Genomic DNA, 26,582 nt, shown 5'->3' with positions numbered 1-26,582 from the left:
ATATCACTTCAGAACCCGAGGGAGAGAAAAAAAAAAAAAACATGCCTCACAGCTGATCCATGTCCAGAGGAGGGTCGTTGGACATGGGTGGCTGGAGGGGGGGCAGGGGAGAGAGGGTCGCTGGACATGGATGGCTAGAGGGGGGCAGGGGGTTGCTGGACATGGGTGGCTGCGGGGGGGCAGGGGAGAGAGGAGGCAGGGCTGTGGAGTCGGTACAAAAATCCTTCGACTCCGACTCCTCAGTTTATGGTACCTCCGACTCCTCAGTTTTTAATATGTATTTTTTTTTGCATGTTGACTGAAAGAGTGCAGCATGCAAAGCTGCATGTTAATGTTTGGGTTTAAAATCTATGTCATTGTGACTTTTTATTTTATTTATTAAAGAAACTATAAATATTCATTAATCTTAAAGTTTAAACAAAAAAACACACATAAAAAAACAAGGTTATGTTTATTGTTCTTTTTATCAAGTATAAAGTCATCATAGCATTAGCAAGTATAAAAATCTGGAACAACCACATCCTTTGGAAATTCTAGAACAACATCCTTTGCAAATTAAATCAAAATCAAAGTTAACCTATATAAATCAAAAACATTTGGAAAACCTAAAACAACTTATATATTATTTAAACTTGGCATATATAGCTGTAGAATAGCTGTTAAACATAATCCAACATTAGCTACTATATTGTTCTTAGAAACAGAATTGCTTCTGCCAGATCCTCCTTCATAGAAGCCCTTAAATCTGATTTGATTATTTTCAGTGCTGAAAACAGTCTTTCAACACTGACTTGGGTGGGTGGCTTTGCTGTTATGGTTCTAGCTGCATCACTGACAATCTCTGGATAAACAATGATGGCTTCTTCTATAGTCAGTTTTGATGAGCGGTCAAACTTTTCCACTTCTTTTAATCCTTTAAAAAACTCTTGCGTGAATTTCTTTATATGGACATTTACAGGTTGCTTTTCCATGCTTAACCGACATCGCTGTGCTTTTGAAGCTTCCATTTTGTCCAAATAGGCTTGAAAATTCTCTTCTTCATTTGAAGAGGATGAACCTGAGTTACCATTACCACCAGTATTTATAGCTTTAGCTTCATCCAGTGGTTTATGAGTTTCAGGTAGCAACACTTTCATGCGAACTGCTATGTCATAGAGTGCCTGTTTTCCTGTAGCAATTTGGTCACTGCTCAACAAAATTCGGCTCTTTGGATCAACATAAATAGCAGCTAAGAGAATTTGATTATCCAGCAAGAGCTCCTCTCTTTTCCTTATTGAAGATACAATGCCATCAGCAATTAACCCCCCACTTTTGTTAAGGTTATATATCAAGCCCTTCCATTCCAAGAAGAATTTACCTGGTGTTAAATCTTCATATTGCAGCTTCTTGGTAAGAGCAAAAGGGTAAGAAAGTAGCCTAATTCTGTAACTTGAGCCCACTGGTTTTCTTTTAATGAAACATTTACATTGTCCAGTTCTTCAAGAAAGTCTTTTAGTTCAAGCAAACGCTTTATCATCAAGTGCTTCCCCAGCACGTTGCTTGATCCAAAATGGCTCTTTTTCCAGCACATCTCTTCAGAATAGCATCTGTTTTAGGGATCCTGGCTGCAACAGCTACTTGCCTCAACTTGCTAATTAGTGTAGCCGCATGACGATCCTTCAATCCATTGCTAGTTATGAACAGCACAACGCATATGTTGAATGGTAAAAAGCTTAGATGCTTCTTCAGCAATATCATCCAAACTTTCACAGCTTTCTTGAATTGCAGAACTGTCATCTTCTGATATTTGTATGCTGCTTTCTTCATCAACTTCCTTCATTTTTTCAATTGTGCTTAACATATTTGAAGCATTATCAGTTACAATACATAGAATGTGTTCCTTTTTAATTTCAAAATCTTCTAAAACACCTTCCACTAACCTGCAGATACTCACTGGTATGATGTGCCTGAGTGTCCCTTTACTCCTAATGTCCGGGTTATTGTTTTTTTGTTTTCATCAGCAAATCTAACATTAATTGCAAAATAATTGACTCTGTGACGTGTGCATGCATCCATTTTAATAAAGACAAAACGTCCCTTCAGACTTTTTCTTAGTTCTTCCTTCTTACATTTGGCCTCTTCAAGTATAAGTTTCCTTATACTTTCTCGTTCCAGAGAAACTCCAAGCTTTTTAGCCATTTCTCCATTAAGCCTAAAATGGCTGGTTGTGGAAAAAAAAGGATAGTGGTATACTATTCTTTACTGCCATTTCAATGATGTGGTTTTTGAATTTTTCTGGTGTCATTGTTATAGTAACTTTGTCAGCTGTAAAAATTCTTGATAGTTGTGTCTGGCCTCCAGTAGATTTCTGATCTTTTATTGACCCTGAAGTAGATGGAATGTTGTCTTTTTAAATTTGATGCTCTTGTAGGTGCATTTTTTTCACAACCACTGAAACTGCTAATTTTTGCATCACATGCTTTTTCACCATCATCATCGTCTATAATACATTGACATACATAATGTTTCCCATCTGTTGATATTGTAAAGTGTTCATAAACAGCAGACTTTGTCATGTTTCCTGACATTATTTTTGCCATTGTGAATGGTGTGCCACTTCCACTAAAATATAAAGCTCTTCTTGCAGAGAGAGAGGAAGTTGGGTGGAGTCTCTCTGCTGCCTTATCTGTGTGTGCTGAAAGATCTTCTCTTGATCCTTAAGTTCACTGTGGGGTCAGAGAGGAGGTGCTCTACAGCAGGTCAGTAAATGCAAAGGGAGACTGAGCAGAGGGAAGTTCTCCAGCAAAATAGTTCAGCTGGACTTCACACTAGTGAAACAACTAGGTACTAAGCTTTATTCACAGCAGAGAAGTACTTTATTCAAATGTATGAGGAGTCGGAGTCGGTACATTTTTGCCGACTCCAACTCCGACTCAATGTACCCAAAATTGCTGTCGACTCCACGACTCCACAGCCCTGTATATATCAGCTGGCTTTAGTTTGCTTCTCTCTTTCAGAAGCATTGGCTTGGTGCCAATCCAGGTTCTATTCATCCCTAGACAGAAATCAGAGTATTTTGCTTGCAAATATTTCTGTAATTGGGACCTGGGCGCAAATGAGACTGGTGGGAGGTGTTTTCCTATAAGTATCATTTGTGACTACCTACAGAGGGGAATGAAGGGATCAACAGACCACCATGCTGTTGTTTAGAGTGAGGAGGTAGTTGGGAGGCAGTCCACTGGAAAACCAGGGATTTTTTTGTTTCAGGGGGGGGGGCAGGAGGGATTTTTGTTTGGGGGGGGGGGAGACAAAGGGGTCCACTGGACCACCAGGGATTTTTTAAATGGATAAACTGCAGTGAGGTAGGGAGTACAAGCAGGCAGCCTTTGCAGTAGCCTTAAGTCCCATTTACCTGGTGGGTTCCTCTCCGACAGCTCCAGAGCAGACGTAAAATCTAGCTCATTAAAGTTAGGTGCACCTTTCTGTGCATGGCACGGAATGCTCATTATAATACTAATGAGCTTGTTGTAGTACATTTGCATAGGACTCTCGGTAGCTGCTAGGGCACAAGGTTGGAGCCACGCAAAACCCCTTTGTGCATTACTCGCTAAATAACATTTGCTTTAGATCAGCTACAACTGGTCTAAAGCAAACGTTGCAAGCTTGGTAAACTATGTGCATTGGTCACTAGGTTAGCCAAGGTAAAACTAAAATTAAACAGACATAAGACCAAGTTTTTATGGTTAGGATAGGATCTTCGGTCCCTTTACCATCTCTTACGATGGAATCTAAGTTACAAATATAGGAGTCCTACTGGGCTCAGAACTAACCATGGAACCTCTGATCAACTCTTTGATAAAGAAAGCATTTTTTTAACATGAAAAGTCTTTGTTGAATTCAGAAATTCTGTTTGATCATTTCAGGGTATTAGTACAAGCAATAGTCATCTCACAGCTTGATTATTCCAATATAGTGTTATGTTGGATGTCCAACTTTTGAAAAGATTACATACCATCCAAAATATCACTGCACATCTGAGTTATGAAAAACAAATTGGAAAGGGTCTTTTTTTATATATTTATTTATTGAATTTTAATATGCTTTAACAGAATATATCTGTCAAATGAAATACAGCCACTTATTACAAAAAGAAAATTACATTTTTAAATTAGGAATATAGTAGCAAAAAACATATTCAATATAATTAAACTGAACATATATATTATGTGGCTTTCTTAGACCACAGTCTAGTGGGGGGGGGCGATATGAATTAGAGAAGATTATAAGGAATAAGATTATGTTAACTAAAGCGTTGTACTCCTCATCTTTTTTTTTCTGTTATTATTTAAGTTGTTTTGAATCCAGAAAAGATTTCAGCTGATCAGGTAAATAATCACATGTTTAGTCTGCCCCAACCTTATACATTTACAGGGATAAGCTAGAAAAAAGGATCCCCCCCCCAATTCTATTGTCCTCTTTTTCAAAGCCAAAAAAGCTTTCCTCTTCTGCTATGTTGATTTCTTAACATCGGGATAAATCCATATTTTCTCGCCACCAAATGTATTAATATTTTTGAAGTAAAGTCTCATAATTGAGTTCAAATCTTGTTCAAAGATAAGAGAATCAGTGGCCCTTTCTGCTGTATTGTCCAAAGATTGTTCTAGAATGGCAGAAATATTATTCACATCAATATTCTCATTTTTTTTCTCCCATTTCTTCTTCTGCTCCCTTAGGGCTATTAGGTATGTAGAAAATCTTGTTAAATGGGGGAATGGCTTCAGGAGGAATTTTTAAATTTTCTATTAAACATCTTTTAAATAAATCCAATGAGCTTGACCCAGGAAGCTTAGGGAAATTCAACAAGCGTAAATTTAACCTTCTATTATAATTTTCCAACTGTTTAATTTTCCTTCTAATGTCCATATTATCCTTAGCAACTGTTGCTTTAAATTCTTGAATTTGTGTCATTTCATTTTGTAACGATGTAACTCTCAATGACAGTTCTTGTTTAACTGATTCAACAGTAGTGTTTAGTTCTTCAAATTTAACATTTAACATTAAGGGTCTTTACCGGGTTCTTGAAGCCTGGATTGGCAGCTGTCGGAGACAGGATGCTGGGCTTGATGGACCCTTGGTCTTTTCCCAGTATGGCAGTACTTATGTACTTCTGTAAGGTCCAGTTCATTTCAAGCAATTTTAGCCAAATCTTCTTGACATTTACCTCAGACTTTCTCTCCGAGGCATCAGAAATTTTCTGAGCCTCAGGTCTCAACGGCTCTTGCAGCGTTCCTAGTTCCCCGCTGAGCGAACCACTCGTCACACTTCCGGTAGCGTTCTGGGTTCCCTCGGTAACTCCTCTTTTAATGGAACTTCACTAGTTAACTATTTAATCACGAGTTCTGGTCAAACTTTGTACATTTGTATTTCAGATGTTTTACAGCATGGCGCCAGATTACATGACCTCTATTTCTAGTCCCAAGAAGGAGCTGTTATGCAAGATAGTCTTAAACTCTTCAGTTTCCACCTTTTGCACAAGTTAAGATTAAGTTTGGGAATGTAGGGTTGTTGTTTTTTGTTTTTTTTTTGCTCATCAGACTCCTGTTTGCCTGTTATTTGAAACTTATTAGCAAAATGAAATTTTTTTTAATTTTCAGATGTTACTGAATTGTTGTAAAGCTATGTTGATTGTTATCAATACTTTGCCTGTTATTTGAAACTTCGGAGCAAAATGAAATCTTTTTTTAATTTTCAGATGTTACTGAATTGTTGTAAAGCTATGTTGATTGTTATCAATACTTTGCCTGTTATTTGAAACTTCGGAGCAAACTGAAATCTTTTTTAATTTTCAGAAGTTACTGAATTGTTTTAAAGCTATGTTATCAATGATGTACTCTCTTCCTAGTATTGTACTAGCTTCTTTTATTGTGAACCGCACAGAACCAAATTGCTGGGTGGCAGAGGTATACAAAGACCATTATATTGAATTGTATCCACTACAAACATTTATGCAAATTCATACAAAGATCCTTATTAGTTTTCCAGTTTCTTGTCTTATTCTTCAGTTTTTTTGTTCCCCTTTGTTTCAGCTTCACACATCACTGTTGTTGCTCAATCAATATCCTGTCATTATCAATCTTTTTAAATGGTACGTTATGGTTTGTTTTGGGGGTTTTTTTTACAACACATTGTTCTTCTGTACCCTAGCTTATTGTTCATTTTAATCTACATTGATCCATTTCTCATCTCTTCATAGATACATTTCTCTCACTAGAGTTCTTCTATGCTTTTGTCTCCAAAGATTTTCTCTTTAGAAATTGTGTTCTCTTTTCGACACCGATATATTACAGCACACTACCCCACTACTACAGACATCAATTCTGTTTCTGTTCTCTTCCTATCATTTCCTTGCCATTTAGGATGCACAGTAATATTATTCCCCTTAGCTGTTTATCTCTCTATATAAAAAGCAACACCAACGTTCTATGAAGCCTCCAGCCGGAAGTGTGAAGGGGGAAAGATATCCGGTTTCCCTATGAGTGTCTGCCCCGCCCTCTCTGTAACACAGTCAGTGAAGGAAAACAGCAGAGCACGAAATCAAATCGCTGGCTCTGTAACAGTGAAGGACTCAGAGGGGGGAGGGGAGAGAGCCCAGAGGGCAGGGACACACACACTCCCACATGCACACAGAAGAAAACATTGCTAGCCCCCGTTTCATTTGCATCAGAAACGGGGCTTTTTTATTAGTTAGTTTCTATTTTCTGTATTGTTTTGAAACCATTACCTTAAATATGTTTTGATGTTTGGTTTCCTACCCATTTTGTAAATGATTTTTTCCTCACCCTGACATTCTATATCTACCTACCTATTTATTCCCGTTATGTTCACATAAACTTAGATGTATATCTACCGCCCTATGAATAAACCTGTTATTTTTTCACTGTTGACTCAATCCTGTTTTACCTTGCTATCTCTGTACAACATTACAGTTTACCATTTGGTTGCAAATAAATAAAGGCTAGCCTCCTATTTAATCACAATTTATCAATCATTTAGATTCCTATATATGTTTTTGGTATCATACTTTAATGAGATAATTAATGGTTTTTCATTGATACCAATATTCTTACTTTACAACTTATAGGCTCATTTGAGACTTCTTGTGCTTTTATATAATTTTTTATACAAAATATATACGTACACGTTTTAATTATCATTTATTTTTAATTCTCATTCTTTATTGTCCTTATTAGCATGTATGTCCATGTATACAAATTTATTAGTTTTATGTTGTGATTTTTAGACTCCTGAGGCAGGCACTTTTGCCGAAACACAGTGCAGTTTCAAGTCCCACCCTAATACAGAAAAAGCACATCTCTCATCTCATCGGTTTTCTGGAAGTCTTGTTGGTCACGCTACTTGCCCTTCCTTTATTAATTTTTTTGAAAGCAAGTATGCATAAGCATCATAAGTACATAAGTATTGCCATACTGGGACAGACTAAAGGTCCACCAAGCCCAGCATCTTACATAGTAACATAGTAGATGACGGCAGAAAAAGACCTGCACGGTCCATCTAGTCTGCCCAACAAGATAAACTCATATGTGCTACTTTTTGTGTGTACCTTACCTTGATTTGTACCTGTCCTCTTCAGGGCACAGACCGTATAAGTCTGCCCAGCACTATCCCTGCCTCCCAACCACCGGCTCTGGCACAGACCGTATAAGTCTGCCCAGCACTATCCCCGCCTCCCACCACCAGCTCTGCCACCCAATCTCAGCTAAGCTTCCAAGGATCCATTCCTCGCAACAGGATTCCTTTATGTTTACCCCATGCATGTTTGAATTCCGTTACCGTTTTCCTCTCCACCACCTCCCGTGGGAGAGCATTCCAAGCATCCACCACTCTCTCCGTGAAAAAATACTTCCTGACATTTTTCTTCAGTCTGCCCCCCTTCAATTTCATATCATGCCCTCTAGTTCTACCGCCTTCCCATCTCCGGAAAAGTTTTGTTTGCGGATTAATACCTTTCAGATATTTGAATGTCTGTATCATATCACCCCTGTTTCTCCTTTCCTCCAGGATATACATGTTCAGGTCAGCAAGTCTCTTCTCATACGTCTTGTAACGCAAATCCCATACCATTCTCGTACCTTTTTTTTGCACCGCTTCAATTCTTTTTACATCCTTAGCAAGATACAGCCTCCAGAACTGAACACAATACTCCAGGTGGGGCCTCCCCAACAACTTATACAGGGGCATTAAAACCTCTTTTCTTCTGCTGGTCACTCCCCTCTCTATACAGCCTAGCAACCTTCTACTTACGGCCACCGCCTTGTCACACTGTTTCGTCGCCTTCAGATCCTCAGATACTATCACCCCAAGATCCCTCTCCCCGTCGGTACCTATCAGACTCTCCCCGCCTAACACATACGTCTCCCGTGGATTTCTACTCCCTAAGTGCATCACTTTGCATTGAATTTTAATTGCCAAATCTTAGACCATTCTTCTAGCTTCCGCAGATCCTTTTTCATGTTTTCCACTCCTTCCCGGGTGTCCACTCTGTTACAAATCTTAGTATCATCCGCAAAAAGGCAAACTTTACCTTCTAACCCTGTCACTCACAAATATATTGAACAGAATCTGTCCCAGCACCGATCCCTGAAGCACTGCACTACTCACCTTTCCCTCCTTCGAGCGAATTCCATTTACCACCACCCTCTGGTGTCTGTCTGTCAACCAGTTCCTAATCCAGTTCACCACTTCGGGTCCTATCTTCAGCCTGTCCAGTTTGTTTCCAACAGTGGCCAATCAAGGTCACCAGTACCTGGCAAGATCCCAAAACAGTACAATACATTATGCTGCTTATTCTAGAAATAAGCAGTGGATTTTCCCCAAGTCCATTCTAATAATGGTCTATGGACTTTTCCTTTAGGAAGCCATCCAACCCTTTTTTAAACCCCGCTAAGCTAACCGCTTTTACAATATTCTCTAGCAACGAATTCCAGAGTTTAATTACACGTTAAGTGAAGACATATTTTCTCTGATTTGTTTTAAATTTACTTCTAGTTTCATTGCAAGCCCCCTAATACTAATATTTTTGTAAAGAGTGAACAGACGCTTCACATCTACCCGTTCAACTCCACTCATTACTTTATAGACCTCTAGCATATCTCCCCTCAGCCGCCTTTTCTCCAAGCTGAAAAGCCCTAGCCACTTTAGCCTTTCCTCATAGGGATGATTTCCCTATGAGGAAAGGCTAAAGCGGCTAGGGCTCTTCAGCTTGGAGTAAAGACGGCTGAGGGGAGATATGCTAGAGGTCTATAAAGTAATGAGTGGAGTTGAACGGGTAGATGTGAAGCGTCTGTTCACGCTCTCCAAAAATACTAGGACTAGGGGGCATGAGATGAAGCTACAATGTAGTAAATTTAAAACGAATCGGAGAAAATGTTTCTTCACTCAACGTGTAATTAAACTCTGGAATTCGTTGCCAAAGAATGTGGTAAAGGCGGTTAGCTTAGCAGAGTTTAAAAAAGGTTTGGACGGCTTCCTAAAGGAAAAGTCCATAGACCGTTATTAAATGGACTTGGGGAAAATCCATTATTTCTGGGATAAGCAGTATGGAGAAATTAGATCTTACCTGCTAATTTGCTTTCCTTTAGTCCCTCCGGACCGGACCAAGATTGGACTGTTGGGTTGTGCCCGCATACCAGCAGGTGGAAACTGAGAAAAACTCTGACTCTAGAGAGCCAATAGGAGCCCTGGCCATGTGACCTTAGCCTCAGTATTTGAATAACAAAGCAGGAAAGAAAGAAAGAACTTCTGTGCCGTATGGAATCCTAGCAGCCACAAATTACTTGGCAAAACCGAGTACTAGAGCTCGCCAGCAACTCTCACCAGAGAAGTGGTATGGCCCATTTGTATTAGAGCTCGCCAGCAACTCTCACCAGAGAAGTGGCATGGCCCATTCATATTAGAGCTCACCAGCATCTCTCACCAGAGAAGTAGTATGACTCACTTAAGGTTTCATATATATTCCATCAACTGAGCTCACCAGCAACTCTCAACAGAGAAGTGGTATAACATATTTAAGGCTTTATATCTATTCCAGCAACTCTCACCAAAGAAGTGGTATGACCCATTAAGGTTTTATATATATATATATATATATATATATATATATATATATATATATATATATATATATATATATATATATATATATTCCAGCAACTGAGCTCACCAGCAACCACCAGAGAAGTGGTATGGACCACGCAAAGTCTTTTTTTTTTTTTTATATATATATATATATACAGTATCATCTGTTTGTTTTGTTTTTTGTTTTTTTTTTGAAACATTCCACTTCCAAACTTAAAAAAAGAATCTAAAGAGTTGATAGAACATGGGAGGGGCCTGGTCCGGTCCGGAGGGACTAAAGGAAAGCAAATTAGCAGGTAAGATCTAATTTCTCCTTCCTTAGCGTCCCTCCGGACCGGACCAGGATTGGACTGTTGGGAAGTACCAAAGCAGTAATCTTACGGGAGGGACAGACATTGAGAATGCGGTAGAGTCCCTGAAAACACCCAAACTAGGATGAATACGAAGCCAAAAGCTTGACGATCCAAGAATCTCCAATAAACTAAATAGAATAACTACAAAGCAAAAAAGCTGAAAAGTCCAAGCGACGCTGAACGTTGTCCCCTACCAAGTGGCCGCTATATAATGTCCCCCTATTGCAGCGCAAAGGACAGAGAGACTCGAGAAAAACAAAAAAACGACTGAAAGGAAGATGGCAAAGGTAGAAGCAGAGCCGCCTGTAAACAAAAAACTGCAATGAATCTACCTCAGCTGAGAAAGTGGAAACCAAAATCCTGAAGTACAATACTCCCGATATCGTAGACTATTGCTGACCTAGCAACAGATTGGAAGTATGTAAAGCCTGTCAGTGAGAAAGTACCTGATCACTAGAAGCTAAATAGGTAAAAACAAGAATGCAGTTAAATACTATGCAGAAGAAGAAGGTACCTAAATCCCTGCTGCAAACTAGACTGAAGGTGCAAATAAACTGACAGCCGCTGCAGTTACCCAACATGAAGAAAACTATCTCAGAGCGCAATTCAAATGAGAGAGAAAGAATCATCTGTAGCTGTTGCCTCTGCAAGCAGATCACCTGAGACTCTTGTCGTAAACCCCAATTAGTGAAAACGGGAATAAATCAACAGTAGACATTTGTTAGTACCTTTCATCTGTTAGATACATATAGAAGTCCATAAAACACTACACAGTTCCAGGAATAACATGTATAGAATGTTTGTACGTTTAGGAATCTAGCCAGGTGCTCATGGTCTGGATTGGCCGTGGACCGAAAGGTGGGCTCGATAGGACCTTTGAGCTTTTCCCAGTGTGGAATTACATATGTACTTATGTAGTAGAACTATAAATATACATATATATTTTCACAGATGCAGCCATCAAAAAACTGCTCATTGTGTATATGCTCCCGGCATACTTGCAGGAAGAATGCTCAATCTCAACCACCAGATCCAAGTGATGCACTAGTGAGAATACAGAGGCCAACTGAGCGGAGGTAATCCCATCCGAGATAAATATCTGGATACGAGAGGGCATCTATCTCTGCCGCTGACAAGTCTTTTTAGCAAGAGAGTAAGCGAGGCACATGGAAGGTCAGAGCGAAAAGAAATAGTTCTAGAACTGGGACCTCCCCTTAAGGTACTATCCACTGAGAACTCCCAGAAGTTTTTTTTTTTTTTCCAATGGTCACGAAATTGACGGAGTGAAAAGCTGCCAAAAAAGACTACCGAGACTCCAAAGAGAAAGAAGAAAAAATTCCTTCTTGGGAGCTAGAAAGTAAAATTTTACTCTGCAAAATAGAGCAAGGTAATGGCCGAAGGCCCAAGAACATCCAGAGAAAACAGAAAGTGGGATGCTTGTAGAGAAGACAAAAACAGTCTGCGCCAACTTGACTAAACAAAGAGAGAAAAAATAGAGACATGCTACGAAATCTAATGAGATCACACGAGAGCTCAAAAGAGAGATCAAATGAGAGACCTGGCTACATGCACCCCGTAACCTAGAGTGTGCCCGAAATGCACCACCCGTTGCTTGACCTGACAACTCTGCCAATAAGACTGTCTGTAATGAACCAGACATCTAGGAAAGGATGAAACGAGGAGACGTTGTTTCATGAGCGCTGCTGCTACTACGACCATAACTTAAGAAAAAAGTGCGCGGAGCCGACGCAAGACGAAAGAGCAGGGCAAGAAAACTGGTAATGAGGACCTTCTCATCATCCTCGTATCGTGGACATTACTCCTCCTATACTGAGATGTACTAAGATCTACCGACCCACACCCATAACAAATGAATGTGGTATTTGCAACCTGGATTGACCACAACTGAGGACAGGATGCTGGGCTTAATGGACTCTTAGACTTTCCCCGTATGACAATACTCATATACTAAGCAAAAATGCAAAGGAAGTGAAAGAATCCCCTTCCAATTGAAAGGAAGGTCTGGAGTGAGGATGTATAGAATGAAAATGAAAGGATCACCATATGTTGAGCGTGGACTGAGACACACTGGCCTTTAATTTTACCGGATCTCCCCAAACCTTGTATCATGTCATGCCTCCTTCCTCACTGAGAGTACAGAGATGAACAGACGCACACTCACGAGATATGAATGTTGTATTTGCAATCTGGACTGACCCCATCTGAAAACAGGATGGGGACTCTTGGCCTTTCCCATTATGGCAACACTTATGCCCTTATGGCAAAAAATGCACAGAAAATGAGTGAATCTCCTTCCAAGAGAAAAAAAACTCTGGAGAGAGGAAGAATAAAATGAAAATGAAATGAAATAGACTTGGAAAATACCTATTACGGAAAAGGTGGTGAATTTGTGCCACAGGAGACAAGACTGTACCTGACGTCAAGAAAGCTTGAAACAAGACCCTAAAATCTGTAAGGAAGAGAAAGGGATAGCAGATGTTATGGATGGTCATACTGGACAAAACCAGAATGCTTACCATGTGCCCAGGCTGAACAGATAGAGGAAACAAAAATACAAGTAGATGGCGTGAGGACCTCCCACTATCCTTAAGTGGGAGAAAATGCAAATTGACCTGATAACTTTACTCCCTAAGTGGACATATATCTTGTAAGTCCTAGAAGAAAACTAAGATAACACATGAGAAACTCCAAGACAGTTGGAAAGTAGAGAAGACGTGAATAAAACATGCCTTCTAAAGCAGCTGAGAAAACTGGGTGCTCGGTAGACAGGACTGAGTCTCCTAGAATATGAGAACCATCTGAACCATGTAGCCTAGGCAGCTGTCATCTGCTATGCCAAAGAGAACGCATAGCCATGAAAGAAAATTGCTGAAAGGAAGTAAGACCTTATGTCCAGAATTGCAAAGTACGCAACAATTGAGTATCAGACAATGTATTTCATTGCACATGGCATCTGAACCATATAGCCTACGCTCTAGAGAACGTTTGTTAAGATCTTAAAACACAGTATAAGAACATAGCCACGGAGAAAAATTTCCTGAAAGGAATTAAGATCTTATGTCCAGCATTGTAAAGTACCAAACAATAGACTATCCGGCAATGTAGTTCTAGCCACATGGCACCTGACCCAGATAGCCTATGCCATAGAAAATGTTTGTTAAGTTCTTAAAAACACTGTATAACATCATAGCCATGAAGGGAAATGCTTGAAAGGAACTAAGATATTATGGCCAGATTTGTAAAGTACTAATCAATTGACTATTAGACAATGTAGTCCTATTCACCAGGAAATGAGAAAGACACAGAGTGACGTACACTGGACCCCCATAAAAACTGCGCTAGACCCGAGATCCAAGATGGCGTTGCTCTGCTAGGACGCTTTGAACCTCATTCCCGTTGAGATGCCTAAACGAAGAGGGAGAGTAGCGGGCAGAACTTCCCCACTTCTACCCCCCATATCTGGTCCAATTGACCGCTACATGAGATCAAGAGCAGCTGTACCTGAAGGCGGAATGCTTCCGGTAGGGAACGCCAGCGAACGAGAGATTTTGGCTTCCCCCGGACTTGAGACAACATTGAGCCCCGCTGCACGCACCCCACCACCTCAACCGCTCGGCGCGAGTTCGTTCCTCCTTGACCCGACGGGGTCTTCCTCGGAAGGAGTAGGAGACCCGGAAGAACTTAGGGGTGAAGTTTCGCTTTCATCGGAGGACGGAATGGAGGGCAGTTTGCCCATATCGACGCCGAGCAACGGGTTGAGAGAAGCTGAGGGACCAAGCGAGACGAACGTAAAGTCTTCAGCAAGGTTTGATTTTCCTACCGAATTAGTGACTAAACCAAAAGACGTGACTTTAGATTCCCTGTGGGATTTGATGTCTAACCTGGGACAATTTTTTCTTAAACAATTTAATGAAGTTTTACCTAAGGTGAATAACATTGAAAGTGGCTTGCAAAAACAAGAGGAAGAGATTAAAGTTTTAAATGAAAAAATGGAGAAAACTGATCAAAAAGTTATGAACTTGGAAACGCAACAAATTATGATGATAAAGGATTTAACAAATCTTAGGCAAAAAATGGAGGTTTTTGATAATTACACTAAGAGGCTCATTTTCAAAGCACTTAGCCTCCCAAAGTTCCATAGAAACCTATGGAACTTAGCCTCCCAAAGAGCTTTGAAAATATGCCTCTAAGAATCACAATTTGAGATTTGTTAACTTTCCTAGGTTACAAAATGTTCTTCCACTTGAGATGTTGAAATGTTATTTCCTTGAAACTTTGAATATTTTGGAAAAAGATTTTCCACCTTTTTCACAAGTTTATTACATCCCAGAAAAAAACACAAATCCAGAATCTGAAAAACCTATTGACGTTTCTCTTTTGCTTGAGACCTCTGATTCGGAATTGGTGACAGCTGCCACCCTGGTGGCAACTGTCGCATTGATTCCTGACAAAAATTGGATTTTCCGTTTGTTTTTCCGTAATAAGGATAAACCCTTTTTGGGTTTTAAAGTAATGTTATTTCCTGACGTCTCCAAGGAGACGAGACGACGGAGGAAACAATTTTTGCTCCTCAAGCCTGGGGTTCTGCACTTGGGGGGTACCTTTTTTTTAAGATACCCCTGCAAGTGCATAATCAGGCTAGGGGGAAAAAAGTATGTGTTTACTGAACCTGGACATTTGTCTTCGCTAATCACCTCAGCTAAGACGGAGAAGCATTAAAGATAATGTATAGTTCCTAGTAGAGAAGGATTTCCTTGTATTAGTTCCTGAGTTATAGTTCTCTCTAAATTTAAATTCATGGATCTCTAATTATGGACTTGAGTGTCTTATATTGCTGAAAGTGTAAAGATTTATTTGCTCTTTCTTATTTTTTTTCTTTTTCCTGTTTAAAAATTATTTGTCAATTGACTCTTTCTTAAACAAGATGGTTTCTTGTAAAAATTGTTTAAATGAATAAATAATAAATAAATAAAAAAACTGCGCTAGACAATAGCGAAGACCTTTCCTCCACACATCACGCACAAGGGAAAGGAATAGGAAAATGGTTATTTTGGAGCTGAGATACAATTTAATTCGCCCCATTGTCTAAAACAGAGAATTCCCGACTGAGCTGCACTTTGAATCGGAGTCTTGCCAAGAACAAAGAAATCGCCAACTGAGCTGCACTTTAATTCACAACATTGCTTGCAACCAAAAAGTCCCCGACGGAGAAAAAACAGAGGGAAAAACAAAATGAGCGCCATTCGCATCGTAGCATTTCTTTTTTTTTTTTTTTAATAGCTAGAAAAATACATGTAAAAATTAATTTCAGGGAAAATATACTACCAATTGCCCCAACTACCGGAGAAACAATATCTCCTTTCCATTGCACAAACAGCCAAACACAGTAAAAGCAGAAAAAACGCTGTCACGTCAAGGGAAATTGCAGCTGCATGCAAAACAATGACGGCCAAGCGCGCCAAAATGAGAAGAATAAAGTTCGGAGGAAGAAAACCACTGACCGGATCGACGAAGAAGCAGGAAATCTGTGCCGCCGAAAAACAGATAGCCTCCGAGGCCGCACAAAACATGGTTTAGCCTGTGGCCCGAACAGGAACCGTCAATACAGCTCCCAAGCTATACAGACCCGTCCAAGAGCGAGCACGCGCTTAACAGTTCGCGCCTTTTTTTTTTTTTTTTTACAACTACTGCCGCTAACAACGCCGGATAGCAGAGGAAAAATAATGAAGATAACAAAAAACCGCCGATTAAAGTCACAGACGCTGACTTATCACTTTTTTTTTTTTTTTAAATAGCTCCGCCAGAAAAGAAAATAAAGACTCTTCAAACAAAATAAGACAGAAGAGCTACCTGCTCGTTATAAGCCTGGGGAAAGCAAAAACTACTTCCTTTAAATTCCTTTCAATTGAATTAATTCTTTTAATTTTCTTTTACTTGATTTAATTCTTTAAAAACAGCTGACTATTAAAAGTGGCTGCCTCTCCCAAAGACGGTACACCTTTCCAGAGAAAGGGACGGCCCTTCCCTGCTAAGCCAGGGAGATGGGGAGGAAGGGGGGTGGACTCGAGACACCCGAGTTTAACACCCCAGAGGCTGTCAAAGAAAGAAAAGAAACCCTGTCAAGCCTCTAATTACGATTCCAGGCACAGAAGAAGTATTATAAATATATCTGTAATATCTTATAGAGAAAAAGAGAGAGAAAGACTAATGGGCTCACTTCCTACCTGCTGAGAGACTGAGAAAATACTGAGGCTAAGGTCACATGGTCAGGGCTCCTATTGGCTCTCTAGAGTCAGAGTTTTTCTCAGTCTCCACCTGCTGGTAGGCGGGCACAACCCAACAGTCCAATCCTGGTCCGGTCCGGAGGGACGCTAAGGAAAAAATGTTTTGTACTTTTTGGGGATCTTGCCAGGTATTTGTGACCTGCATTGGCCACTGTTGGAAACAGGATGCTGGGCTTGATGGACCTTTGGTCTTTCCCAGTATGGCGATACTTATGTACTTATTTTTGTCGCCCTTCTCTATACCTTTTCTAATTTCACTATATCTTTTTGATATGCAGTGACCAGAATTGAACACAATTTCAAGGTGCGGTCCTCAATTTTGTTTTCCATTCCTTTCCTAATAATACCTAACATTCTATTTGCCTTTTAGCAGCTGCTGCACACTGAGCAGAGGGTTTCATCAATGATGACACCTAGATCTATTTCCCGGTCGGTGGCTCCTAATGTAGAACCTTGCATTACATAACTATAATTCGGGTTCCTCTTTCCCATATGCATCACTTTGCAATTGCTCATATTAAACGTCATCTGCCATTTAGATGACTCCTTTTTGGAGGAAAAAATAAAAGATTAATATACCTCCAATATGTATTACTTTGGAAGAAAGGTGAGAGAGGGGACATATTATAGACATTTTAAATACCTGTGAGGCAAAAATTTATAAGAGGCAAATTTCTTTCAATTAAAAGGACATTCTAGAATGAGGTGCGTATGATGAAGGTGAAACAGAATAGACTCAGGAGTCATCTAAGGAAATACTTCTTTATAGAAAGTGTTATGGGTGTGTGGAACAGCCTCGCAGTGGTAGAGACGAAAACTGACTTCAATTATGGGATAAGAACCTAAGACCTCTACAGAAGAGAAAGGGATAGTAGATGGTATGGATAGGCAGACTGGATACACCATATAGTCTTATCTGTGTCATTTTCTATTTCCAAATAAACTGTTTCATTTTTCCAGCTGGACTCCATAGCTAAAATTTCATCCACCAATTTTCTACAGTTTATTTGCACCCACAGAAAACTACACACCAGGAGGCTGCCGCCCCTAGCCACTGGACTCCAAGTATGAATTGAGAAACTATTCCAGTTTACATATGTGCAGAGAGAGAGGAAGGTATCTTTTTATCACTCAAATATTGAGCTGCTGGCATTTACTGTAAGTTTGTCTTTTGGCTCATTCACATCTCCAGTGCCGAGAATTACAAATGAATGTATTATTGATGTGCTGCAAGAGACAGAGCACCTCTAATGAAAGTGCTCTCAGGAGCAAGCTGGGGAAAGACCAGTTAACAACGCTATTCAAATGATTTTTGGTTTCACCACTCACAAACTAGTGTGGTGCCAAAAACAAGTACCTACAAACAATAAACTTTTTTTTTTTTTATTTGTAAGAAGTCTTTTATTGAAAATTTGCAATAAACAATGTACAATAATCATCGCTCTACATTGGAGTGTTTACAATATAGTCTCAGCAAGGTGAAGTCCAAGTAGAACAATGAACTGCTACCGTACAACAGTAAAATATAACTGTAGAAACTTCAACTTTGTATTATTATGTTTTAATAAGGAAACATTCCCCTCCCCCTAACCCTCCTCTCAACAGTCGCCCTTTCCAAAATTAAGACCTACCTAATCCCTCCCTCCCCCTGTTTTCTTCCCTGCCCTTCATGGCTGTCTCACTTTGCATCATACAGATTTTTCCCGTGCATCTATGCTAGTAATTACCTACTGCAGTAGCAAAAAACTGCCATATATCATGCCACTTGTGCAGTTGATGTCTCCTGACTGCCAAGAGTCTTTCCATCTCACACACATGTTTCAGTTTATTGTGCCATCTCTTAACCGACGGGACCCCGTGGTGCTTCCAGTGCTGAGCAATGGTTACTCGTGCAACACACACCGCCTGCCTCAGCAGCTTATGCTGCGCTGCCGGCATGCCCTCTACTTTTGCAGCAAAAAGAAACACCGTCGGGGCCCACGGAATGGGCGTTTGTAACCAGCTCTGCAACCTGTTTTGAACCGCTTTCCAGAAAGCTCTCACTTTATGGCAGTTCCACCAGAGGTGCCCCATCGTCCCCCTCATGCCGCACCCCCTCCAGCAGAGACCTGATGTGTTTGGGTATATGCGCTGGAGGCGATCAGGGGTAAGGTACCATCTGTATAGCACCTTCACAGCATTTTCCTTTAGCGGGACATGTGTGGAAACCTTTGTCGCTTCACGTTCTATTCTCTCCCACCCCGGCACATCCAGTGTCACCCCCAGCTCCCTCTCCCAACCTCTCCTATGACATTCATACACAGGGTGCTGCATAGTAATGTACTTGTAAAGTGTACCTATCAGGCCTCTAGAAGTGGTTAACTTATCACATATCTCCTCTAAGTAGCCCTTGGTCCGCTGGATTACCGTGGCAACGGCCTTGGTGCGCAGGAAGTGAGTTAATTGGTAGTATGCAAAATCATCTCTCAACACCCCAGGGTTTCGTGACTGCAGCTCTCCAAATTCAAGAAGAGTGTCCCCATCAAACAGCTGGTCCCATGTTCGTAGCCCTTCCCTGTACCACCACATGACCGAACCCTCCGTCGTCCCTGGCAGGAATAATGGGTTGTGTGCTATAGGGGCCAAACGAGTCAAGGTACATTTACCCCCCGGAAACAACTTGTCCCAGTAGTGAAGGGTAACCTCCACCGAGGGACAAACGCTCTCGTCGAGCTTGCGAAATGTCTTTGGTAACCACATAAGCGCTCCCAGCGGTGTCGTACCTGCGGAATGTTGTTCCAAGTGCACCCACTGTCTGTCTGGATATGCCTGATACCACTCCAAAGCTACCTTTCCCTGGGCCGCCCGATAGTACCAGAAGACATTCGGGACCGCCAGTCCCCCGCGGCGTCTTCCTTGGTACAACAGGGCACGGGACAACCTAGGATGCTTTCCTGCCCAGACGAAACGCACAATTTTATCTTGCAATGAGGCTAGAAATCGCCTGGGCATCATTACAGGCAGCACCTGGAATAAGTATAAGATTCGAGGTAAAACGTTCATCTTAAGAATTGCTATACGGCCAAACCAGGAGACCTCTAAATCACCCCATCGTTCCATATCTGCTGCAAGGGCTCGAACCAGGCCTCTATAGTTGGCAGAGAATAGATCAGACAGGTTGGAAGTGAGATTCACCCCCAAATATCTAATGTGTCTACCCGCCCACCGAAAAGCATGAGCAACTTTAAGTTCTGCAACTGTAGCTTCCGGTAGGGAGATATTTAGGGCCTCGGATTTTGTCATATTGACTTTAAAACCCGATACTACAGAATACTCCTCAATAAGCTGAGCAAGTCTAGGGAACGCGTCACGGGGACGGGTTATATACAGCAAAACATCATCCGCAAAGAGTGCCATTTTATGCATTCTCCCTGCCACAGTAGGCCCTGCCATCAGCGGGTCTTTCCGAACCCTAGAGGCAAATGGTTCCATAACAAGTGCAAACAAAAGGGGGGAGAGAGGGCAGCCCTGTCGTGTGCCCCTATGCAAGGAGAAAGAGTCTGAGTGACTGCCATTGATCTTAATGCAGGCTCTAGGGGAGGAGTAAAATGCTTGTATCCAGCCCTTAAACCGCGTACCAAACCCCAAGATCTCCAAGGTCCTATACATAAAAGGCCAGTGGACCCTGTCAAAGGCCTTTTCTGCATCTAGGCTTAAGAGGCATAATGGTCTCTGATTTCGCTTGGCCAGATATATAAGATCTAAGGTGCGTCTGATGTTGTCCATCGCCTTTCGGTAGGAAACAAAGCCCACTTGGTCAGGGTGCACTAGGGTTGGCATCAACGGTGCAAGCCTATTGGCAAGGACCTTAGCCAGAATCTTGACGTCGGCATTTAGGACAGATATGGGCCTATAAGAGCCACAGTCAGTGGTATCTTTGCCGGGTTTTGGGATCACCGCTATCCAGGCCTCCAACATTGTCCGCGGCAGATTTCCCCCCACCCCCACCTGGTTGAACATATCAGCAAGCAGGGGGGCCAATTCAACGGCGAATGTCCGATAAAACTCGTTGGGAAAGCCGTCAAGCCCCGGAGACTTATTTGAGGGCATACCTCCAATCGCCTCCTGGACCTCTTTAGGTGTAACAGGCTTCTCCAACAGTTCCTGGTGTTGCCTAGCTAAAGGGATGAGATCACTATCTTGCAGATAGTTGTCTATTTTTTCCCCAGGAGGATCGATCTCCTGCTCGTAGAGCTTCTTATAATATTCTCTAAAGCGCTCACGGATGAAAGCCGAATGACGCAACAAATCACCCCCTCTGTCTTTCACCTGCTTAATCATTCTATCAACTTTCTGTCTTCGCAGTCGCATTGCCAGTAGGCGCCCAGCTTTATTAGTTAATTCGTACGATTGTACCCCTTGTCTCGCCCTTATTAACTCGAGTTGTTCCGAGTACATCAGATTCAGTGCCATTCTCTCCCTACACAGGGCATCCCAGATTTGCGGCGTGGGACCAGCTTTGTGCTGTTGTTCCAATGCCTGTATCCGCCCTATGCATGTGTTTAAGCGGGATCTACGGGCTCTTGCTCGAGTACTAGCCAATTGCAAAAAATGTCCTCTGGACACCGCTTTTAAAGCGTCCCACACCACATGCATCGGTGGGCCAGAAGCTAGGTTGTGCTCAAGGTATTCTTTAAACACCTGTTTATAGCCCTCCACCACCTGCTCATCCTGCAACAGGCTTGTGTTCAGAGACCAGCGTCTATCTTTCACTTCAGTTTGAATATTTGGGAGAGTGACCCATATTGGGGCGTGATCAGATATCGTCATACTACCAATTCCAGCATTTGGGCCTAATTCCACTAGCGTGGTGTCTAAGAAGATGTAGTCAATACGGGAGTATGTTTCGTGCACTGGAGAGTAATATGTATAGTCCCTTTCTGTATGGTGTGTCAACCTCCAAAGATCTAAGAGCCCCAGGGAATAGGCCAACGAGACCAGCGATCGTGCTTCTTTGTGCCCCTCCGTCCTGACAGGCCCAGAGCGATCTTGTCCTGGGCTCATAACAGCATTGAAATCACCCCCAAGTATAAGCGCCCCTGTAGTGAAGGTCCCCAATAAGGCTTGTATTTTGTTAAAAAATTCCCCTTGTCCAGAATTTGGGGCATATATTGATGCCACCGTGAGGATTACTTGGTCTATCTTAAGTTGTAAAAATAAAAAACGCCCCCCAGGGTCCCTTTTAGTCTGCATCACCTGGGCCCCCAGTGAAGATTGCAGCAGTATCGCCACTCCTCCCCTCCTGGAGTCCGCCCCGGATGCGCAATAGACTCCTGAGTAACCAGGGCAGGAGAGAAATTTCTCGTGTTTGCGACGCAGGTGTGTTTCTTGCAATAAAACTATGTGTGGTTTTAACTGGTGGAGTTCTCCATAAAGCTTCTGTCTTTTTTGAGGCATGTTAAGTCCCTTGACATTATAGGAGACTATCTTCAGCTCAGGACACATGTCTTATCGTGTAAAAGACAGCTAATATCTGCAAAGTGTAAAAGCAATGCACCTCCCCCTTGTGAGCAGCACAGGTCAGTAGAGCAATAATTATTACCTATGTCTTCAAACAATAAACTTTTAAGAGTATATATGCTTCAGCCAAAAGAATTCCTGAGCTATACCATCAAGTGCCACTTTGTTTTACAACAGAAAATGAAGTGATTACACCATATTGTCCCAAGCAGGCTTCCTTGCTTCATCATACAGAATCAGTTATCCAAAAGAAAGTTGCTAAGCAGGTTAAAGAGTTCCAGGTGCCTCAGGCACTCCCTTCTACAGATCAGCTCCCTTAAGAAGCAAAAGCACCTGATCTCTAAGCTGCAAGCCTTCATAGGTCTATGCAGAAATGAATACCACTGCAACACAAAGAGAGTTTGCAAATGTATGTCCTTGTAAATTGTGTAAAATATTTAGATAATATAACCACCAGATGAGTCTCTAATATTTGAAGAAACAAAATCAAATACTGTGAGATGCTGCACTTATGGGTTCTTTTACTAAGCTGCAGTAAAAAAGTGGCCTTAGCATGCCCTTACACATGTCTTTCCTGCATGCTAAGACCATTTTTACCGGTATTAAAATGGCCACTTTCCTATTTTTGTATTAATGGCCGTGGGCTAATGTTGCCATTAGTGTCTAGGCATTTTTAAAAATTACACCACAAGCATTTACTGCCACCCATTTCTTTTAGGCAATAACAGTTCATGGAGTATTCCTGCATTAGCTGTTTAGAGCAGGAACACCCACTTTCTGCTCCTTAACAAGCTCACTCAAAATAAAATATATATATATATTTTTTTTAAACATACTATTCCAAGTTCATTAAAATTTTGCAACCCAGCTCAATGGAAATGCCTTCAAAGTGCCTTGCAGACTAAAAATGCGAGGTTTTGAGACAGACAGAATTGACCTAACTGCACAGTAGGGCAGGGGGGAAGAGCTACAATGTTTGATAGAAGAGACTGGGGACTCCTCAAAGGCTGATGGAAATGTCAGTGAAAGAACATATGCCAATTACCACAGGATGCCATTTTAAGTTGCATTAGGCACACATTAATGCCTAAAACAGCTTAATAAAAGGACCCTTTAATGGAAAAAAATCTAAACCAAATCAAATCAGCAAAAGCACCGTCAACATTAAAGAAACCAAGGAAATTCAACAAATGTGCTCCAGAGACTTTCAAAACTTGTTCAGTGATACCAGCTGGATCTGTCATTAAAATGTATCTCAATAACTAAAGTTATTTTAAAAAAAAAAGACTCTGGGATATACATCTCCTGTCGGTGAGGGCCAAGCAAAATACCATTACATTACTCACAGTAACAGTTACTATGTTTATCTACTTGACAGACAAAGAGACAATAGTTACAACATGAAAAGGGGCCTGGAAAGCATTTTACCCAACAGACAAACGCCCCCTCCCCCTTTTCTAGGACCTTCACCTCTTACCAAATGACCTCCTGGGGGTTCTGGACTTGAGAAAGGTCTCGGGACAGAACCCGAGTCAAGTCCTGCATTCGCTGCCTCAGACAATGGCAGAGACCCTCGGGACACTTACCCTGAAGAAGGAGGAGCAGCAGCGACCACCTTCCGCCGCACCGGCCCCGCTCCATCGCCGCCAGCAGACTCCTTCCTTCCTTCACTCAGTCACTCCATCCCGCGCGACCCCCACCGTCCCACAAACCACCGCGCGGCCAGCCCGGCGCGAGCGATCCCACTCCTCCGCCGCCGCCTCCTGCTGCTGCTTTTCCCACAATCCACCCGGACCCGGCGCGAGCGACGACGTCCCTGCTCCACGCTGCCCGCCTCCCGCGCGAGAACCCTGGAGCGAGACCGAAGGAGGAGGAGGAGGAGGAGATTACCAACGGCTTTGGAATTTGGATTCCAGTGAGTGCTGCCGGGCAAGTCAGGGAGGGCTCATTTGTATTAGATGTTGGCACCTATGACAGAAAAAATAGATAGATAATTTGTGGCAGTTCTAGTCTGATAAAAGATTTTGTATATGTAAGTGTGTGTGGTAAGGAAGGCAGAAGGAGTAAGGACCTTAAATTTACAAATCTATATTCAGAACAAATCAGCAATGCAGGGCTGTATGAAGAAAGATGTGTGAAAATCAGTGGCAGACTCCAACAAACCATGGTGCATCATCCTGAAAGCGAAGACCATCTGAGTAGCAGGCTGCACCTTAACATGAAGACAAAGAGACTGACAACTGGTAAAAATGAATCAATAATGTCATCACTGATGGAGATCTAATAGAAATACTACACAAATGGATCAATAATGAAACACAGTCAAGGCAGATGTAGGATCTGAACAAAATCTTCACGTGCAGAGACCTGTCTGATAGTATCTGAGGATCTGAAGGCGACGAAACAGTGTGACAAGGCGGTGGCCGTGGCTAGAAGGTTGGTATGCTGTATAGAGAGAGGTGTGACCAGCAGAAGAAAAGAGGTTTTAATGCCCCTGGAGTATTGTGTTCAGTTTTGGAGGCCATATCTTGCTAAGGATGTAAAAAGAATTGAAGCGGTGCAAAGAAAAGCTACGAGAATGGTATGGGATTTGCGTTACAAGATGTATGAGGAGAGACTTGCTGACCTTAACATGTATACCCCGGAGGAAAGGAGAAACAGGGGTGATATGATACAGACATTCAAATATTTGAAAGGTATTAATCCGCAAACAAACCTTTTCTGTAGATGGGAAGGCGGTAGAACTAGAGGACATAAAATGAGATTGAAGGGGGGGCAGACTGAAGAAAAATGTCAGGAAGTATTTTTTCACAGAGAGAGTGGTGGATACTTGGAATGCCCTCCCGTGGGAGGTGGTGGAGATGAAAACGGTCTTTTTCTGCCGTCATCTACTATGTCACTATGTATACAAAGATATAGCTTGTCCAAGACACACCGTATTCAATGTCATATGAATGTAAAAGTTGGAAGAAAATCGATTCCTTCAAATTATGGTACTGGAGAAGAGTAGTTCATATAGGCGTATACCGTGGATTGGCCCAAGAACATATCAATCAGTATTGGAGAACTGGAGATCAAACCTAAGCTTACTTTGGAAGCTCAAATGACAAGATTTCAACTTTCATAGTTTGGATATGTTGGCCCTCATTTTACAAAACATACGATATGTGCATAAACTAGCATTTGGACGTTTGTGCAAGATAAACTGTTAAGTCCACATTTTACAAAGCCAGGATATGCATGTATCAAACTTTAGTGCATGTAAATGGCAAGCGCCTGTGGGTGGTCTGGGCATTTCTTAGTGTGGCAAGTTCATAGATGTTTATTCTGCAATTCAGAAGGGGACTAACCCCCAAATTCTACATATGGCACTTTGAGTTGGATGCGCAAATTTGGGTGCACGCAACTTAACTGAACAAGCCAATTAGAACTGATAATTGCAGCCTAACAAGATAAACTCATATGTGTTACTTTGAGTGGAGGAGTGGCCTAGTGGTTAGGGTGGTGGACTTTGGTCCTGGGGAACTGAGGAACTGAGTTCGATTCCCGGCACAGGCAGCTCCTTGTGACTCTGGGCAAGTCACCTAACCCTCCATTGCCCCATGTAAGCCACATTGAGCCTGCCATGAGTGGGAAAGCGCGGGGTACAAATGTAACAAAAAAATTAGTGCTAATTGGATTTAATTAGCAGTTATGCACATACATTTAGGCACCAATCTGAAAAGGGGGCCTGGAAATGGGAGGGTCACAGGCAGATGGGGCATTTCTAGACATATGCAATCAAACTGAAGTAGAGGTTGACCAACAGACACTCCATCGCAGGAAGTAGTGCTTATAAGATGCTTTATTTGCTGGTTGGACAAGGTGACCCAACACAGTCCGTGTTTCAGTGTAATCAAACACCTGCCTCAGGGGTCACAATAATGTTCTGAAAAACATACCCATGTATATCAAACATCAACAAATATATTTTTTTATTTTATAAAAAAAATGCATGCTATACGAAATAATAAAAAATATATAAATTTAAACAATAAAATATTTAAAAAATTTAAAACAACAATTTATAAAGGGTTAAAATACATGACACGTTATAAGTAATGATAAATAACAAGAAAACTTAAAGGACTAAAATGCAATCAAACAAATTAAAAGGAAATAAGCTACATCGGACTGAAATCACAACGGACCATAATCCTTGTGTAAACTGTATGTCAGGTTCTCAGTTTCAGAGCCCGCGGGGCCGGGCTCTGGAGCAAACGTGAGCCCTTGGGCAGCAGGCAAAACCCAC

General features: G+C 41.6%; 1 protein-coding gene across 2 annotated transcripts in view; it reads right to left on the bottom strand.

Moving 5' to 3' along the window:
- PTK7 (protein tyrosine kinase 7 (inactive)) overlaps nt 1-24,055 on the bottom strand; it is a 370,128-nt gene extending 346,073 nt beyond the window's left edge. For both annotated transcript variants that reach the window (XM_030195698.1, XM_030195699.1), the window contains exon 1: nt 23,878-24,055. In XM_030195698.1, coding sequence (XP_030051558.1) covers nt 23,878-23,932 — 55 coding nt within the window. In that variant the 5' untranslated portion in view covers nt 23,933-24,055. The remainder of the gene's footprint in view (nt 1-23,877) is intronic.
- Nucleotides 24,056-26,582: the final 2,527 nt, after the last annotated feature.

This window comes from Microcaecilia unicolor, chromosome 3 (assembly GCF_901765095.1).
Source record: "Microcaecilia unicolor chromosome 3, aMicUni1.1, whole genome shotgun sequence".
Taxonomy (NCBI): Eukaryota; Metazoa; Chordata; class Amphibia; order Gymnophiona; family Siphonopidae; genus Microcaecilia; species Microcaecilia unicolor.
Note: the sequence above shows the minus strand (reverse complement) of the source record. Positions and strands in the feature narration are given on the sequence as shown.